Source organism: Lampris incognitus, chromosome 7 (assembly GCF_029633865.1).
Source record: "Lampris incognitus isolate fLamInc1 chromosome 7, fLamInc1.hap2, whole genome shotgun sequence".
Lineage (NCBI taxonomy): Eukaryota > Metazoa > Chordata > Actinopteri > Lampriformes > Lampridae > Lampris > Lampris incognitus.
Window position 1 is genome coordinate 29,784,486 of NC_079217.1, and position 20,768 is coordinate 29,805,253.

Here is a 20,768-nt window from a genome sequence, read left to right on the forward strand (position 1 = left end):
CCAGGGTTAACCAGGAGGAAGGTGGGGGTATGGGTGGGTGGGGCTGAGACTTGCATGAGAGTGTATATGTGGGTGTGCATGTGTGTGAAGGGGCAGCTGAACTCTGAAGTGGCCTCTCAGAGGGACTGTGGACACAGGACGGTCCTTTACCTGAGCACTGCCTCTGATTAGCAAATCTGTCCCTCTGGGTAAGCCATGCAAAGCAGGGGATGTTGATGGTTGGGGGGGGGGTGAGTTTGAGGTGGTTGGAGGGATTGTTACTGTGATGACTTAGCTGACTGACTGGCTGGGAAAACGTGCGGTGGCGGTGCCGTGGGCGGATGCACCATTTTTCTGTTCCAAAATGAGCCCAATGTCACCGTGACAGCACAGCACTCCACTGAGGGCACCGCGGGCCAGGGGGGAAAATGATGGATGAGTCGCCAAGCTGCCTCTCATGCTGTACCAATGCCCACATGTGCACATACACACACACACATGCACACACACACACACACACACACATACACACTTAAATGTGTATACACACATGAATAGATGCATAGGTATACAACCATACAAAGGTACACATGCAAAGGGAAATAACTGAACACATCCTAGTCACATACTGACAACAAACACTCTGCAAGATGTTCACATAATGGCATGTGGAAATAAACACGCTCAACTGCAAAAACACTGCATACACATTACAAATCTTGCCACACCTGGCCATCTGGATATATCATATGTATATAGATATACAGGGCCGTCCATATGGGGAGGGGAACACTTTCTGGGGCCCAGCTGCTAGTGGGGGGCCATGGAGGCCAGCAATAATCATGTTCATGCTGAATATAAGCAATAATAATTGTCAAATGACACCAACCATTGTGTATACATTGTAACATACATTGTACATATACTGGTACAATCTGTCATGTCCATCTACTTCTATTTCAGCATCTCTGATATATTCTTTGCACCGTTGCACTTTATCACCTCTTATTTCGCCCGTATAAGTCAATCCTTGTGTATATATCTGTAGATTGTTGTGTTGTAGTGTTGTTATTCTATGTCAAATACACTGAGAGCGCCATGAAACCAGAGTCAAATTCCATGTATGTGCAAACATACATGGCCAAAAAACATGATTTTGGTTCTGATTCTGATTCTGATTCTGAATGTGAACTGGCTAAACAGATGGACTTTAAATACATTATAAAGGACTTTGCAACCAGTAAGTCAAGGAAGATGGCTGTATAAGAGGCAAAGATGAAGCCAAAAGGTAAAAATTTGCATTTTCTACTAAGAAATATGTGGTGTTAGTGTAGCAGATCTTTGTTGGTCTTGGTGTGTTTAAAGCTAGTGTGTGGGACTTTCACATATAAATTAATGTCTGTGACATTCAAGACATTGCCAAACAAGTTTAATCATGATTAAGTCTCCCACCACCAGGTAAATCTCTCTGTATTTCCCAGTATACCAGCATTTTAAATCTGGTGTTTGGGGCGACGTTCCCGCCCTGGCACACCCGACTTGTTTGCATGCCTCTGATTGGCTCACCTTCAGGGCTTTCAGCTACAAAGCTTCCAGGCTTGGAAGCTATGGTGGAAAAACCTAAGAAGCATCCAAGAAAAGTTTCTGATGCTCCAGAGAAAAAAGAAATTCAGTGTTCAGAGGAAGGATTAAATAGAAAAAAAAGAAAGTGATCAATGGCGAGGACAAACACTTGTAACCATCAGTGTAGCTTTTCCTCATCAGTGTAGCTTTTCCTCACTGGAGAGCCCTGAAAGAAGAAAAATAATTACTCTCACTGCCAGAAGGGGTGGTCGGGGCGACTTTGCGGAGCAGTGCCTGGTGCCGTGCCGCAAGGCGGGCTGATGGAGGGGACTGGGTACGGCGGTGTGCGGCAGCGAGCCGGTGACTCGCACCGAGCTCTTGTCATGGATCTCCCCAGCTACTCTGGCCCATGCTCCTGCCTCACACCCCCCCCCCATCCTCCTCAGCCCCTCTCAGCCCCTTGCCCATTTTTTAGCATTTTTCAAAATTATGCAGTGGGTGGAGTTAGGCTCAGACAGGGGGGCGAAGTTAAACTATAAGGGCTCTAGTTTACGGACAGCACTAAGGCAGACGTAGTGACAATTTCGTTGGGCGCAAGTTGGTTTTTCTCTTGCCTGGGCATGTTTGCTAATTTCTGGGCTCTCTGTGATGTTGCTTGCAAGGAAATGAGAATGGCAGTGCAGTAGAGGGTGTGCCAGTCAAACTCAGGTCAAGCAGTGTTAGTTTGGTGTCAAATAAAAGCAAATATTACGCCTATGTCTCCGCCTGGTCAGACCACATCTCAGCGCAGATGCACGTGTTGTGTGTTACTTTCTGGCCTTTAAGTGAAAGTGCACTAAGCCAAGAATTATCCAAAATCACACACGACACTTTTGTGTATGTCGTGTTGGCCTAGTCATGAATGATTTAACAATAACTACTGCCCTAAACCTTTTTAATCACAAAACAAAATATCTGCACATTCATCATTGTTTTCCAATAGAAAACAGTCAATGTGCATCATTACGCATACAAAACAACATGGTGACAGGTATTTTCAATATTTCAATTAACCTCAATCAACCTGAAAGAACAAATTGATTAACTAGGCTAATTGATCCATGATCACAACTATTTAAGGGATCCTAATGTATTCATAGAATGTGCGGGAAAGCGAGAAAGACCCTGGTGAGAACGAAGATGTGTTAAGCGGTAGCCTGTCAAATAATCATGTCTACATGTATCATATTAGAATCGGTATTAATGTCTGTTGTATGCATACTTGGCGCACTTGGAAAGGCAGCTGGTCCAGATGACATACACTACCGTTCAAAAGTTTGGGATCACCCAAACAATTTTGTGTTTTCCATGAAAAGTCACACTTATTCACCACCATATGTTGTGAAATGAATAGAAAATAGAGTCAAGACATTGACAAGGTTAGAAATAATGATTTGTATTTGAAATAAGATTTTTTTTACATCAAACTTTGCTTTCGTCAAAGAATCCTCCATTTGCAGCAATTACAGCATTGCAGACCTTTGGCATTCTAGCTGTTAATTTGTTGAGGTAATCTGGAGAAATTGCACCCCACGCTTCCAGAAGCAGCTCCCACAAGTTGGATTGGTTGGATGGGCACTTCTTTGAGCAGATTGAGTTTCTGGAGCATCACATTTGTGGGGTCAATTAAATGCTCAAAATGGCCAGAAAAAGAGAACTTTCATCTGAAACTCGACAGTCTATTCTTGTTCTTAGAAATGAAGGCTATTCCATGCGAGAAATTGCTAAGAAATTGAAGATTTCCTACACCGGTGTGTACTACTCCCTTCAGAGGACAGCACAAACAGGCTCTAACCAGAGTAGAAAAAGAAGTGGGAGGCCGCGTTGCACAACTGAGCAAGAAGATAAGTACATTAGAGTCTCTAGTTTGAGAAACAGACGCCTCACAGGTCCCCAACTGGCATCTTCATTAAATAGTACCTGTTAGAGCCTGTTTGTGCTGTCCTCTGAAGGGAGTAGTACACACCGGTGTAGGAAATCTTCAATTTCTTAGCAATTTCTCGCATGGAATAGCCTTCATTTCTAAGAACAAGAATAGACTGTCGAGTTTCAGATGAAAGTTCTCTTTTTCTGGCCATTTTGAGCGTTTAATTGACCCCACAAATGTGATGCTCCAGAAACTCAATCTGCTCAAAGAAGTGCCCATCCAACCAATCCAACTTGTGGGAGCTGCTTCTGGAAGCGTGGGGTGCAATTTCTCCAGATTACCTCAACAAATTAACAGCTAGAATGCCAAAGGTCTGCAATGCTGTAATTGCTGCAAATGGAGGATTCTTTGACGAAAGCAAAGTTTGATGTAAAAAAAATCTTATTTCAAATACAAATCATTATTTCTAACCTTGTCAATGTCTTGACTCTATTTTCTATTCATTTCACAACATATGGTGGTGAATAAGTGTGACTTTTCATGGAAAACACGAAATTGTTTGGGTGATCCCAAACTTTTGAACGGTAGTGTAGCTGTTGAGGCATGGCGGTGTTTCGGAGAGATGGCAGTGGAGTTGTTAACTAGATTTTTTAACACAATGATAGGGGGGAACGCTGGTTTTGAATGCGGAGTCAAAGATACCATCTATGTGAACAGGGAACGACCATCCCTGAACTGAGGTGGGGCCTAAGAGTACATCTGTCACCATCTTACAATGCTGTGATTGCAACCATGCCCCAATCCTCTGTGAATAGTACACATGACCATTGAAACTCTAGTTAATGGTCACACCCATATTTACATATGAAACCGATCGTTGGTTTCAGTCGTTATGCCACTGTATTTTTTATAAGGGTGGGGATACCTGCAGTCAGTTGAGACAGAAAAGGTCAGGTAGATGAGGGATGAAACTTTCCTGTCAATAAACGTTGTGTGCAGATGATCTGATTCAACTTTCTGTGATGTGTTATGTGCCAGTACTTTGAAAGCAATATCTCTGTTATGTCTAATCCAAGACCACAAATCCCTTCCAAGCACACAGGTCCATCTGCACTGTAGTCATACAGATGCAGGTCTAAGAGGGCAGTGGAGGAGGAGTACGGACAGCCTGTGGTGAGCAAGGCGCATATAAGCGAGTGGCCATCCATCATGACCCTGCAGCAGAAAAGCTATCCATGCTCTGCCCATGCAGACGCCTTTTCTCATAACAGGAGAGGGGGATGGGGAAGGGAAAGGACAGTGTGAGTAAAAAAAAAGAAAAAAAAAGGGCTCATAAACATATTCCCTTGGGACTGGGGAAGGGTGGAATTTATAAAACCCTACACTGTGGGCTATGAGGGAAAAAAATGTCTGTCTCCTTTGGTTGGTTGACTAAGCTTCTGCTTCTGATTCCAATGATATAATGTTTACATTAAAATGTCTCACCATGAGACTGGATGTGTTAAATACCTTTTCTCCCTCCTCATGACCACCGATCCATTCCATTAAATCGATGTTAGAAAACGATTAGCTCATTGGCATTGTATTTGAGAGAGCAAAATGGTCTGGCGGGGGAAAAAAAGGGGACAACAGTAAAATGAAATGGAGGAATGAAGGTGATGGAGGAGATAACAGAGATGGCGCTACCATAGCTACATCAACACAATAACTTTCATTAATAATCAAACATGTGTCAGCACCATTACACTGTGACTTCCCCCCAAAGCCCCCACAGTACCAGTAACCAAACGGTAACTAAACGGTGCTAACTAGCATATCAATGGGAAGGTCTCCCAATGCATCTCACCCCCACACAGGGACTATAGGGACAAGGCTACTGAAACAGCTTCAGAAAAAGGGAACCCGGGTCTATCCATCTTCACTGGGCCGTTATAGCATCAGCTAAAAGGATGCACAGTGAGCTACAGGCTAGCGCTAGCGCTAATATCTGCCCGTACCAGCAGACTGCACTAAACTGTAACATGAATACACAGGAATGCACTTGTTTGATACAACTCTTACAAAAGGAAAAAGGAGCTTTCCAATGCATGTCTTGCCCCGCTGTGCTATATAGGTTGAATATTGTACAAAGGAGTCATTTTTATAGTCCTTACAAAAAGTGCTGAATGTAGAGGAAGGGACTAAAAAGGCATGTGTGTGCGGCCACTTTATTAGGCACACCTGTCCAACTGCTTGTTAATGCAAATTTCTAATCAGCCAATCACATGGCAGCAACTCAATGCATTTAGGCATGTAGACATGGTCAAGACGATCTGCTGCAGTTCAAACCGAGCATCAGAATGGGGAAGAAAGGTGATTTAAGTGACTTTGAACGTGGCATGGTTGTTGATGCCAGACAGGCTGGTCTGAGTATTTCAGAAACTGCTGATCTACTGGGATTTTCACGCACAACCATCTCTAGGGTTTATAGAGAATGGTCCGAAAAAGAGAAAATATCCAGTGAGCGGCAGTTCTGTGGGCGAAAATGCCTTGTTGATGCCAGAGGTCAGAGGAGAATGGCCAGACTGGTTCGAGCTGATAGAAAGGCAACAGTAACTCAAATAACCACTCATTACAACCGAGGTATGCAGAAGAGCATCTCTGAACGCACAACACGTCAAACCTTGAGGCAGATGGGCTCCAGCAGCAGAAGACCACACCGGGTGCCACTCCTGTCAGCTAAGAACAGGAAACTGAGGCTACAGTTCGCACAGGCTCACCAAAATTGGACAACAGAAGATTGGAAAAACGTTGCCTGGTCTGATGAGTCTTGATTTCTGCTGCGACATTCGGATGGTAGGGTCAGAATTTGGTGTCAACAACATGAAAGCATGGATCCATCCTGCCTTGTATCAACGGTTCAGGCTGGTGGTGGGGGTGTAATGGTGTGGGGGATATTTTCTTGGCACACTTTGGGCCCCTTAGTACCAATTGAGCATCGTGTCAACGCCACAGCCTACCTGAGTATTGTTGCTGACCATGTCCATCCCTTTATGACCACAGTGTTCCCATCTTCTGATGGCTACTTCCAGCAGGATAACGCGCCATGTCATAAAGCTCGAATCATCTCAGACTGGTTTCTTGAACATGACAATGAGTTCACTGTACTCAAATGGCCTCCACAGTCACCAGATCTCAATCCAATAGAGCACCTTTGGGATGTGGTGGACCGGGAGATTCGCATCATGGATGTGCAGCCGACAAATCTGCAGCAACTGCGTGATGCTATCATGTCAATATGGACCAAACTCTCTGAGGAATGTTTCCAGTACCTTGTTGAATCTATGCCACGAAGGATTAAGGCAATTCTGAAGGCGAAAGGGGGTCCAACCCGGTACTAGCAAGGTGTACCTAATAAAGTGGCCAGTGAGTGTATATATGTATGTGTGTGTGTGTGTGTGTGTGTGTGTGTTGTTCAGTATGCTGTGTGGTAAAGGGATTTTCTCTATTGTTTCTAATGACAGAGCCAGGAGAGAAAAACACATTTGGGTGTTGGTGGAGCACTTCTGCTAACCTAGCACTTTCCCTGATGACCATGTTATTTTGCCCTCTAGGTGTCTTGAAAACAGAGAAACCAGAGACCTTCTACCGGCCCTGTTCAGCTACCCGAGAATGGATCCATCCCTCATTGAGGAACGGAGGTGATCTTTCAATATTGATCTCATCACTCGACAAGGAAAACACCAAAAAACTGGCCTGCGATTTGTTTCTTTGATTTGTTCCTCATGTATAGATACACACATGCTTCCTGAACACACAAAGATGAACTGTTTTTGAACAGTCACGATTACTCATGACACGAGCATGATTGGTTGCTGCACAGCAAAATCACCAGTGGGTTCGAAGGAGAGGCCTTGACTTCAACCTAATCAGTCTGGACATTTTAGCGCTTCTCGCTCGGTACACCTTTCCACGGCTAATGAGCAGCCGTCTTCATTCCCTGCCGTGTGAGACATTTTTCTTTCATGCCTAGTGTCAGGCAACACAAGCAATTCAATATTAGGGCGGAGAGACAGAGACAGGAGGAGCGGAGAGAGAGAAAAAAGAGTATGATGGTTAAGCCTGAGCTTTAAGACAGACAGCGATGTACTATAATCCCTTTTGAGCAGCCGTAAGCCTTCCGTTATCACTCGTTAGAATTGTGCATCCTTTAAACACATTAACTCAGGCCCTAATGCTGCCCCCTTTTGCATGATGCAGCAGCTCCTCGCAGCAGCCAGTCCAGAGCTTGGTAGGGGAGAAACATGCTAATTGCAGTCACTCTCAATTAATTGGGTAACAAGGGTGTTTTTATAAAGATAAATCCCGAGTATCACACCTTAAACAATCAACATTAGCCTGGAGATGCATTTCCAATCCAAGTGACCCCCCAAAATTCTTTCTGTGATGTAAGAAATGAGCGGGCACAAATGCTTATTCCAAACACATGTGTACACATGCAGGCGATCGCTGTACAGACACCTATGCAAACAAAGACAAGTTCTTGAAAAACAAATAAATTACACATGCGTCTTTCTCTCTCACTCTCTCTCTCTCTCTCTCTCTCTCGCTCTCTCTCTCTCTCTCTCTCTCACACACACACACACACACACACACACACACACACACACACACACACACACACACACACACAAACACACACACACACACACACACACACACACATACTACATGGCTTATCCTATAGTAATTTGCAGGCAGGTGAGGGAGAGAGGCAGGGCCCTGTTGTGCGTACAAGCCTCGTGGGGCTACGTACAGCTACACTCCCACTTGCGCTGTACCTCAAACTGCAGCATCCTCCACTGCCTGGACTGCACTGCTGCAACCCAGCCTCCACTCAGTCTGTCAAAATATTGAGAGCTCTTGGAGCAGCATGAATTACTCATGGGATAAAGGAAATACAGTAAACACAGCACAGTCGACAGGGTCCAGCCAGCAGGACACCGAGACTACCACAGAAGTAGGTACTCAGGCAGGTCAGATGAGCTGGATATAGGCACTATAGGCAGTGCAGGAACACCTCTGAAATAATCAAAATGAAGTGTTGTTTTGTAAAACTTGTCACTGTGTATTTGGACAAATAGCAGGTGTAGGATTTTTTTTTAATATAGTATGTCATCAACTGATGCATGATGATTCCTTAAATTCAGTGAGGAACCCAATTCAACTTGACAAACATCTACTCGCACTGAGCCACAGTTATTAGCATGCTCATAGAGTACTTTTGATGGATCAAGAAAAAAAAAATATCAGGTAACAGTTGTCATTCTCAAAATGTGTTGTTTAAGATCACACACACTCATGAAGGGAGTAAAATATAACATCACTAAATGTTATAAAGCAGCGCTGTCCTGCGTTGTTTGTGGTATCCTGAAAGAATGGGAGAAAAGTGGAGGACACAGTGCAGTCTGCACTAGCAATTGGCTTACAAATGTTGCACTGACTTGTATTTTCCAGCTCTGTTGACTGTGATTAAATGTATATGGGCGTTGTCCCCGCTTCTGCCACTCTGGCCTTAGCCTGCCTGTGATCTTCAGGAACGCTCAGGGTCACATGCTGAGGGAGAACCTCAGCAGCTGGGAGACCAATCCCACCCGAACGGGCTGCATATGTATTCTGGATGCAGTGCAGTTCAGATGCTCGGTGTTTGCTGAGGCAGCAGATAACTTGCCTTGCTCTTTCTGCCCCATGCTAAACCAAGGCAGGATAGACTTAATTGCCTCATTAGCAATAGTGCCAGCAAGGAGCTGGCCTTTTCCACATTGTTCAATGTCAAAAGTGCAACCAAGAGGAAAGGTTAATAGAGTAAACAGCACCTCCTACCCCTTATAGTGAAAATGTTTGTTTTTAAGTGTGGTGTGGAGGGCAGTGGCTAAAAGCCTTTTTTCTCTCACTCTCTACAGTCACAGGATTATACAATAACATTAATTCATCCACACATTGCATTTTTCTGTGCTCTATTTTGAAGCAGTAAAACACAGCTTGCTTTTGATAGTAATTTCTGTTAAGTTCTGTCTCATTAGAGTTAGAGCAGCGTCATCATGCCAGCTTTAATTACTTTAAGAGCTCAGATCCGCAAACGCTGCTATTTCCACCTCCGCTGCCACTTTGGACCCCAGCAAATCAAGTCAAATCCCAACACTCTTGATTTTCCTCTCTCTCTCAAAAAAAAAAAGATGCACGATGTTTAAGAGTGATGTCTGCTGTGAGGATTAAATTATAATGTCCAGGGAAACCTCATGTTTGATTTCCATAACGAGCCATCACACACATAAATTGGTTTCGTTTAGACTTCGGAGTAAAATATTTATTCATGCAACTATTTGAATAGGACATCAGTTTTGCTGGATGGTGACCTATCATTTAGCAACCATAATAGAACAGATTCATACAAAATGTGACAATTAGGACAAGAAAGCCAAACCATGACAGGCTTCTTGAATACGGTGCTGAGCCCCTATGACAATGTGGGGCTAAAGCAGCACTGGCTTGCAGTATGCTTTGACACACTGCGTGATGGGCAAGGCTAAAACAAGTAGGGGTAAGACATCAGAGAAGCGGAGGATGACAGAAATTAAAAAAGGGGGGGGGGCGGTAGCATCTGGATGAAATAAGGTGGGAGTTTAGTCCAGATGGTTGACAGCATCAGTTTGCCACTCACCAGACATCACAGTCAGCCTGCACAGCCGTACCACCTCACCTCCATCCAGGACTGCAGTGTGTGTGTGTGTGTGTGTACACATGTGTGAATGTTTGCATACCAGCATACCAGTAGCAAGCATTTTAGGAACTTTTCCTCAATGCAAACATAATGATACCTTCCTAGTCATGGAGAAAATATCGAGTCCTCTTTGGCAATTCAATAGACTGCTTCCTGTAAGGCAAAAATGACTTCCCAACTCCACAATGCCTGTGGGTTGATACACGGATGTATCTGCTAATTGCTGACTCTCTTGTTCTGTAAGTCACGCTGGATATATGGATGTGTCTGCAAAACAAGATTATGTAAATGTAAAAAAATGTTATGTCCATTTTTATTTTGGGCTGCAGATTAAACTACAGTTACTGCAGGGCACTTTGCAGCATAGGATACAAAAAAAAAAGATGGAAAAAAATGCAAAGCCACACATCTGCATGGGCAGTATAGCGGAAAGGCTCCATTTCATCAACAAGTCAAGTCTAACGAGTCGTAAAAAACAAAGGTGGTGGTGCCATCTGTTCTGAACTGCTTTGCTGGGAAACTGGAAAGGCGGAGGGAGGAGAGGGGGAAAAAAGCTTTTTCAGCTCTGGCGATACACTGCATTCTGACCGCTGCCTAAGCACCTGAAACAGTGACCCTCGCTTCTATGTAGACAGTACATCTAAATCTCAGGGCTGGTCGAGGGCCTCTGCAGGACGTTAATGTGGCATACTGTGGGGCTGTTACGTAATCAGTGGTATTACACAATTAATTGCGGGCAACCTGGCGATTGATCAGTGATATCCAGTTTACAATAATTTTGCTGTGGTATACACAGCTAAATGGTTGCCATTGTGGTTGGATAATTAAACCATCAATCACACAACAGCTATTATATGAGAGAAGGGCTGGCAACTGCAATGAGACTCAAGCACTGCATTTTAAACTTCCAGCTAAAGAGCAATATAGTATATATATATATATATATATATATATATATATATATATATATATATAAAAGTAAGGTTTTGCAATTTAGGGGCTTTTAGAGTTAGTCAAAAAGCTTTGACAGAGTGAATAAAATCCACTGCTGAAAAATGCGTAGGAGACAAATTTTGCCTTGTTTTTGTGCCAAAATAACTTTTCCCATCCTTTATCACTCTCACCATTAAAAAAAGAAAAATGGTCAGATGGCTGAGTCCTAACTTGAACTATCACATGCTGAGAATGGAGGCAATCTTCCAGATAGTGCTCCGGTCTAGTGCAGGTAACCACTCTGTCTTCAACCACTCTAATCAATGGCCACCAAATTCCCCCCTTTTCAAACACCATCCATCTGTAGATTTTTCCAGGCTGCAGGGAGATGACCAAAGGGGCTGAAGATGAATGAGTGGAGGACGGGAGGGCCTCCGCTGATTAAAGCCACTAACGCTTTTGGGGGGGGGGGCAGCAAGGAAAAGAGGAAATGGAGTGAGACAATGGAGCATGCTGGTTCAAAACACCTAATGGAGTGTCCTGCTTGCCGAGCTAATAGACTGTTTCAAATTGAAAGGAACAGCGGGCGTCTAAATAGAGTGATGTGCAACATTTCCTCCTGTTCCAAGTTGAAACTAGGGAGAGGGGAAAACCTCTGCTAGGCTTGTGCGTTTTCTGGTAGAACTTACCTTTTTGTTTGTATATAATCAGTTGTGGGGATTGAATTACATCCAGGTTGATGTTTGGTGCAGAAGAAGAAAAATTTTACGTGGCTGGATTCTTGCATTCTGCATAAACTGTCACCTCCTGGAGATTTATGGGGACACTTCTTCACAGTCACAGTCTGGCAGTGAGCCGTAGTCCCTTGATGATTCCCATGTCAGGATGTATGATTTCCTTTTGAACGTACACGCTGATACTTGGACATGATACTCAATAATCACACAGTGAGATGAGGGACCACACAGACTTTGGTCTGACAGGTGCTCCCCATGACCAATTAAAGTGGGACGTCACCGCTGAGAAATTATTGGCATTCTGGTTGTCTGGCCCATTGATAATCTGTCACTAACAGAGCACTTGACTCTGGCTAACCTATTGCTTTGTTGCACCAGATGTAAAAAAAAAAGAGAAAAAGAAAAGAAAAGACATCTGAGCTGTGTCTGCTCTTCTTGGCAGAGACAATTAAAATGATATCGTATCATTGTGACCTGACACTCTGATCAAACACAGTCAAGTAAATAGCAGTTCAGGTAATTTTTTTTCCATCACAGTTTGGCATGCCCAATTTGCAGTACCACTATGTCGGGTAAGGAGTCATAGACTTCCATATGTGTACTCTGATTCACGTGGCGCTAGCTGACCACCTCTTTTCACCTGCAGATTTCTTTCTTTTTTTTGGGGGGGGGGGTTTCTCCCCAATCGCACATGGCCTATTTTCCTATTTTCCAAGCCATCCCAGTCGCTGCTCCATCCCCTCTGCCGATCCGGGGGGCTGCAGACTACCACAGTCTCCTCCGATACATGTGCAGTCCCCAGCCACTTCTTTTCACCTGACAGTGAGGAATTTTGCCAGGGAGACGTGGGAGGATCACACTATTCCCCCCAGTTCCCCCTCCCCCCCGAACAGGTGCCCCGACTGACCAGAGAAGGCGCTAGTGCAGCGATTAGGGCAAACCCACACCCACATCTGGCTTCCCACCTGCAGACAGGGCCAATTGTGTCTGTAGGGATGCCCGACCAAGCTGGAGGTAACACGGGGATTCGAACTGCTGATCCCTGTGTTGGCAGGCAAGGGAATAGACCACCATGCCACCTGGACACCCCACCTGCAGATTTCTCTGGTGGAACTTCACACTTGTGGAGGCCCACACTACTCCCCCCCAGGTCCACTTGAGATGTACAGGCACTCATCTACGTGTACGAATGATTAATTGCGATGAAAGGACAACTATAGCTCCTCCTGGCATTAAAAATTGTACTCCCAGTAGTATCAAGCCAAGCCCACACTGGGCTTTAAACCATGAACCTCATCATTCGTAACCCTCCACTGTGCCACCCAAGAGCCTCGGAGAGGCTTTCCAGGAGACTCCCTGTCTTCTTTAGAATTGCGTAGGTTTGACCTCGTTGTGACGTTGAAATGTAATTTCATATTTAAGCATGCATGCAACATCAACAATTTGCTTTTTATTCTTCTGTGTCACTAATGTAAGAATTATGCTAAGCTGTGGGAAAAGTGCAAGATATGTCAGCGCTGGGGATTTTGCTTCTTGAGCTGTTTGTGCTCCTGTATAGTCGGCTTGCACAGCCACACTGAAAAGAGACATACCTGGTTTCAGAGACAGAGAACATAGATCAAAAGTATGTTCTGCTTAGAGAAGACAAGCATGCCAGCTTAATCCAATGCTGCCAGTTTTCACTAGAGCAGAGACCACTTGACAGGACCAAAACAGAGCTGGGATCCTTGAGATGATAGCATCTCAACCACCATTACTGATAAACAAATCATTTTAAATGGGATTTTGTAAGAAGTATTAATTTTGATTACCTCTGCTCTCACAGCTCAAGTGCATTTGGTCATTGATAGATGGGTCCCATTTCTTGATAGCCGCAGAGCACTAATGTCAAGACAGAACTTTAATGGGGGGAATCAATGGAAGACAGTTCCATGCTCCGCCTTGCCGTCAACATCAACACCAACACCAACATTTATCTCATTGTTTAGTTCATCCTTAGATCTGTCTTCACAAAAAAACAATCATAGGAATTTATCTATGCTCACTAGTGGCAAAACAATACAGTTTGATTAAAAAACAAAACAAAACAAAACAAGGGATGAGCCTTGCTCCATTGACTATCATGAATATTTGCAAAAGCAAAAATGCAGGAAATCACACTCCTATTAGTCAGTAATGATTGCTGCACAGATTACAGGGGGCACCAAAGGATTTCAATCTGCTTTTCTACGCTATTTGATTTTGCTACTTTGTGCTTTAAGCTGGTTGATTATGGAATCATCCTCATTTTTTTGCACTCTTTTTCCATCAAATAAAAACAACGAACGAAACAAAGGACCTGCATTCAATTCGAGATAACATTCTGTAAAGAGTTTTCTCATGAACGACCCCCCCCCCCTTTTCTCCCCAATTGTATCAGGTCAATTAACCCACTCCACCGAGCTGTCCCGGTCACTGCTCCACCCCCTCTGCCAATCCGAGGAGGGCTGCAGACTACTACATGCCTCCTCTGATACATGTGGAGTCGCCAGCCGCTTCTTTTCACTTGACAGTGAGGAGTTTCACCAGGAGGATGTAGTGCGTGGGAGGATCACGCTACCCCCCCCCAGTCCCCCCCCCCGAACAGACGCCCAAACCGACCAGAGGAGGCGCTAGTGCAGCAACCAGGACCCCATACCCATATCCGGCTTCCCACCCGTAGACACAGCCAATTGTGTCTGTAGGGGCACCTGACCAAGCCGGAGGTAACATGGGGTTTCGAACCGGGGTCCCCGTATTGGTAGGCAACATAACAGGCTGTTATGTTACCTGGTCACCCCATGTCTTGATTGTTGCAGTGACTTAAAATAATAGGTTCTTGTTCCCTCTTATGATTTGAGGAGATTTAATAGGCAAAATCAATAGTTCGTTGCTCACAGTTCTCCCAACAGTTGTTCTTCTTTTTAATCACCAACAGATTGTTTGTATTTATATATTTCTTGGTGTGTGTGTGTGCGTGTGCGTGTGTGTGTGTGTGTGTCTGTGTCTGTGTCTGTGTCTGTGTCTTTGATTGTGCGTATAAAAACGTGGTATACGTTGGTGTAATGTAATATGTAGGCATTGCATGTGGCTCCACTTAACGTGAGCCTTTCCAGCACATCTGTCAAAGATTAGCAGTGAAGTGAAATAGGCAGTTCCTGTTCATACGTTCCAAAATAATCTGGTTGTAATTTTCCCTGTGAAGGATGAATAGGGGAAGGGTTTACAGGTCAGAGACGCTACACAAACCCAGCTCTGTCTGGGCATGTGCACCGTGTTTTATGAGATACAAACATTAGATAAAAAGACCTAGCGATAATACATTCGGACATTTAGGAAATTATAGATGTGGCAGAAATGCACCAGCTAAAAGACAAACCGTTTTTTTCTTTGCTGAGGAAAAGGAAAAATATATGAAAGGCTGGACTGTAATTTTCATCTCAACAGCACGACCTTTACGTTCATTGGATCTGCTATGTCTCCCATAAAAATACACCCTGCTCTTCATAGTAAAAAACAAACAAAAAAGACATTAAGAATGAGAACACATACTATAAAGGTAAACCACCACTGAGAATCGCTCTACTTCTGAGCAGGGCTCGCAGCTTGGAAAGACCTTCTGACTAAAAGCACCACAATCAATGAAACATGAAGAACCCCTGAGGTACAAAAAAAGGACAGGCTGTTATTCAGAGAAGCACACCGTCATTCAAAGGCTGTACACGTCGGGCGAAAAGTGCTCGAAAAGCAAATCGGTGTTTGTAAATGATACCAGTCAATTGTTTTGAGGACGGCGAGACCTCTGTGCTCATCTGTAGGCCGATTCAGTCACCCTTGATGCAGGTTTTGCATGCCTGAGCGCTGCGACCTTGCTGAGCCATTCGGATTTGCCACTTTTGATAGAGCTAATATAGTCCTCTCATGAAAATCCTATTTGTTTACTCTTTGGACTGTGCATTAAAATGCTTACATCACAGGTATAAGAGAAGAAATATATACATGTATATATATATACATGTATATATATATATATATATATATAGTTTTATATATATATATATATAGTTTTATATATATATATAGTTATATATATATAGTTATATATATAGTTATATAAGTACATATATAGTTAATATATACTATATACTATATGTGTTTGTGTGTGTGTATCTATAAAAAAATACAACTATATATACTGTATAAATGCATACTTTAGGTGAAAAGAAAAGAGAGGCAGATGGAAATCAAAAAGAGGGCAAGAGGGAGAGGCCTCAGGCTGTTGCTTCACATTCTGCACTTGTGTGTCAATATGTACTGTAACTCAGTAAATTGGCAATATGTCTAAAACTAAGGTCACTGAGGCGAGTTCATGTATATTTATTGTATTTGGCAATTAGAGTGATACTCCCTCTGAAAGTCATCTGAAAAGTATGTTTTCGTGAGTCACACTGGTATTCAGAGGTGAGAGCGTCTTAACTCACGCACATAATGAATATGTGAGGCGATCCAACTAGTGTCACTGCCAAACGTGTTAAATCCTCTCCAATTTTGGTTCTTTCAAAATGGATCTGGCAAGTGCGTCGCATTTTCTGAACAACAAAATATTGTCAAACGTGTGAATTTACATAGGAAAGGCCACATGATTACCCCAAAAAGCACAATCTGAGCCAAATTAGGATTAAAATGGAGACTTAATGTATGGCAACTTTATGTCAGATATAAAAATGTCTGTGGATTTGTGGGAACGTCAGAAGTCTGCGGCTTTTGGTGTGTGGGAGTGTGATTCAGGGGCAAACACATCAAGATGTCACTTCATAACCTCTGGCTCAGGAGACTCCTGTCATCTTCACATTTCAGAGATACTGTGCCTGCCCCAGCAGACACGCTATATATAGAATGGGGACAGAATTTCTGTTTAGAGCCACTGCTCTCCTTATCTCCATCTAACAGCAACATGCATGTATAGGCATAATAAGCCTGCACTGATGCACGCATGCACACACCACATATGCACATGTCAACATGCATGTGCCACACGCATATGTACAAATCTACACACAAGAACAAATTAATTATAATCTACACACAAGAACAAATTAATTATAAACACACGCGCGCACGCACGCACACACACACACACACACACACACACACACACACACACACACACACACAAATAAAAAAACAACAACCATAAAACAAAACATGAAAATTCAGGCCAGAACTCCTCTGGTAATTGGCTGTGCTCTTTGCATTGTGTTGTTTTTGAAAATGACGGTTAAAAGAAAAAAAAAAGATTACAGTGGAAAAGACTGAAACTCGTATTCAAGTCAGGGTGTGGTGGTTAGGCACTCAGATGAGAAGGTTACTCATTCATTCCTTTTACTTTTCTGTCAAGTGACTTACAGTATGTTATTACTGCCTGGACAGCCATTTTCAAATCCCTCCATTCAAAATCATTTTAAGATGGCACTGAGGGATCCAGGCAATCCATCATTAGACTCTTAGTTAGGTGGGCCGACCACTGCACCAGGCAGCAAATAAGTCACAGTTTGACCTTGTGCGGGTTCTTCGTATGGGCAGAGTTACAGGGGGAATCACAGAATTGTCTGTGCTAATTAATTGTGGTACTTATCTATAATGTGAACATTGGATATTACATCTCCAACATATATTGAATTAAGAATGTCTGATGACTTGCAAGGCTGAAGCCAAGTAAAAAGGAAATGAGCCCCTATTAATGACTATTGATTCTTTTATAATAAAACAGTTACTTCCTCGCTTTACTGGGCCCGTGTTGATCTTGAGTTAATACAGGCCATAACTTTGAGAGAAAATGGCCTTCAGTATGGCAAAATATAGCAAGCTAGCCTAGTGCCCTAAAAGCCAGATACATCACCCTTGAATTCAGGGAAACTGTCCTCTGGGTCACAGGGCACAGCTTGGAATCACTGCCAAATTTCAAGCAAATATAATAATTCTCAGCGGTCTGATATAAACTGTCATCCATTTCATAAATTCAGTTTTTAGTATTGCAAAACCATCTCAAAGGAGCAAGAGAAAATATCTCACCATGGCAACAGAAGAGACTTTTCAAGTTCAAACAATGGCGCCATATGCTCATCTCACTAGTAAAAATAGTGTAAAAGCATAATGGATTGTGCCAGTCTACCTTCCCCCTTTTTTTTCTTCTTTTTTTTTTTGCTGAAACACAGCTGAACCACATTTTGCATATGTTTTTCCACTGTCAAATATTCTTTGTCATCATCATCATCATCATCATCACAAACATTATTATCGAACAACGTGACTAATGATAATCTACATGCTTAGCTTACACAGCATCATTGCTGCTGAGCATGAGAAGCAGCTCTGTGCAGCCAGGTCTGCCTGTCTGTGCAGCCAGTCTGTGCTGGCAGGTCTGCATGTCTGTGCATGGCATCCATGCACATCAGCTGCTCAACACACGCCTGTGCACACAACTCAGCATGGACACATTATTTGACAATTGCTATTGTGCAAGCAAACAGACAGGTTGCAAAATCTGCCTGACCCACCACATGCCAAGCCTAACCAAATCAACCAATCCAAACTCCTGTTTTTCCAATTAAACCCCAATCAGCTCTGTATTAAAAACAGACCAAATGAAAGCGTAGCCAAACACAAGAGCCTTTTACTCCTTCACGTCAACCAACAGGACGTAAAAGATGTATGTTAAAGATATCCAGCTCTCTGTCGGTGTCAGGAGACATTTAAACACAAGTTATTTGTTTTAATCAGGTTGAATCTTTCATTATTATAATAATCAGCCCATCAGCCTACTTTTCCTTCAAAAGAAAACCTCTTTGCCAGTTAGCTCCGTGCTCAGAGAGCTCAGAAACACAAACGTATAGAGTTCCAATGGAGACACCAAACAGAGGTCCAGCCTCTCCTTTTCATTTCAATTTGACTAACATTTTTCGACATAATATGATAAATATTAGATTTTTATCTAAAAAAAAAAACCTAACAAATATGCAACCACCTTCCCTTGTTTAAAGTATGAGGTGTTCAAGCAAAGCCTGACGCCTTTTGATTTATGCATATGTTTCTGGAAAGAAAAAAAACAAATCATCCATTTACTGATCTTTGAGGGGCCTGTAATTTAACAATTCATGTGACTAAATGTAAAAATGACATGGTGGAAGTGGGTTGCAAGTTTAAAGGGAGGGGCATTGCTTTCATTAAGTCAACTTTTATCTGCAAAATAGTACAATTACAACAGGCTAGTGCGTGCAAATGAAGTCCAACGCGCACCTTTTCATTATTCATCCCTGCCTATATTTTGAATAACATCTTTTTAATTCCGGCTCATCATAGAGGGAAAGTCTACGGAACAGTAATATGCCACGAACAGCAACGCGACTCAATCTGCGGGGTGAAAACGTTGGCCAGATGTGTTGGCACAATGCCGGATCTAAAACAATAAATTGACATTAGCAAAAAAAAGAAAGAAGAAGAAGAAGAAGAAGAAGAAGAAGAAGAAGAAGAAGCGAGTATCACTATAACAGATATATGGTGCACCGGCACCACAACCATCAGCGACAACTGCCTGGTGAACAATTCCGTGACGTGTAACCAAAGTGGAGAGCGGACTTACCCAGAAACAAAGACCGAAATATTGCAGACATCCCGGCAGGCAGCCTGAAGACGACCGGCGCTCTCTTGCAAAGCGAGGCTGGAAACAATGCGCTCACACCGCCCTCACGTTCAGCCGGCCGAGCCGAGCGCAGTCACAAACCAAGCGGCCCATTAGCGACACTGACGAGAGAACAGACAGCGATAGATCTTCATTGAGCAGAGTCCAAGGACATCATACCTCAGACACGCGTCACGTCTGAGCCTCCCAGCGCCCTTATCGTCCTGTTCACCGTCAAATCAAAGTTCCCTGTGTTTCAGTCTAGCGTGCATGGGATGAGATCGTGTGCGCGTGTGTGTGTGTCTCAGGTTGCAGCAGTCTCCTCCTTTCCTCCACACGCACACACACACACACACACACACACACACACACGCGCACACACACACACACACACCGCCACCCCCCCCCCGTACGTAAAAGAGAGGAGGAGGGTGAATATAGGTGCAGCAGCAAAGCAGGGAGCATGCGGGGATGCTGAAGGATGGAGACCTCTAGAGTCAGAAATTCTTATACAGGCCTGCATTACACCACACCAGCTGCTGCGAATGAACAATAGGCTGATGAGGGCGTGTTACCGTTCTCATGTTGAGCCGCTGATCTGTTTAACGCTACAGTAAGGCGTCAGAACTCTTCTTGATTTCACAAAGCGCCGATGTCTTTCCCACTTGGTAAGGGTTGCATACTAAATTAAACATCCATTATAGAGAGATGATGAAGATGCATGTTCATTGTGCATAAAATATAAAGACAGGCATACTTTGGCATACATTTTTTTATAAAAGAAAATCTTTATCCTATTACTGTTTGAAGTGTCAAACAAGGTTTTGAATCATGCCCTTTTGCTGTAGGATGTACATCATGCAGGAAAGGTAAGCACACATTGAGGGTGCTGCTGCTGTCTTCTGATAGATGCTCTATGGCCTCCGAACAGATTATGCCCCTATTCTCTGTTGTAACAATCTATACAAAGGAAACCAAAGGGACTCGGGTGGGGGCTTCTTGACAGCCTGTGACTCTTGCAAAGCTCTACTATACCCCCCCCCCATTATTTCTTTCCATTCCAATAACTGGATAGATAGATAGATAGATAGATAGATAGATAGATAGATAGATAGATAGATAGATAGATAGATAGATAGATAGATAGATAGATAGATAGATAGATAGATAGATAGATAGATAGATAGATAGATA

The 20,768-nt window shown here is 43.3% G+C and overlaps 1 protein-coding gene across 1 annotated transcript in view; it reads right to left on the reverse strand.

Annotated features, from left to right (window-relative positions):
* clmpb (CXADR like membrane protein b) overlaps positions 1-19,931 on the reverse strand; it is a 107,447-nt gene extending 87,516 nt beyond the window's left edge. Inside the window, exon 1 of the mRNA XM_056283831.1 lies at positions 19,536-19,931. Coding sequence (XP_056139806.1) covers positions 19,536-19,566 — 31 coding nt within the window. The 5' untranslated portion in view covers positions 19,567-19,931. The remainder of the gene's footprint in view (positions 1-19,535) is intronic.
* Positions 19,932-20,768: the final 837 nt, after the last annotated feature.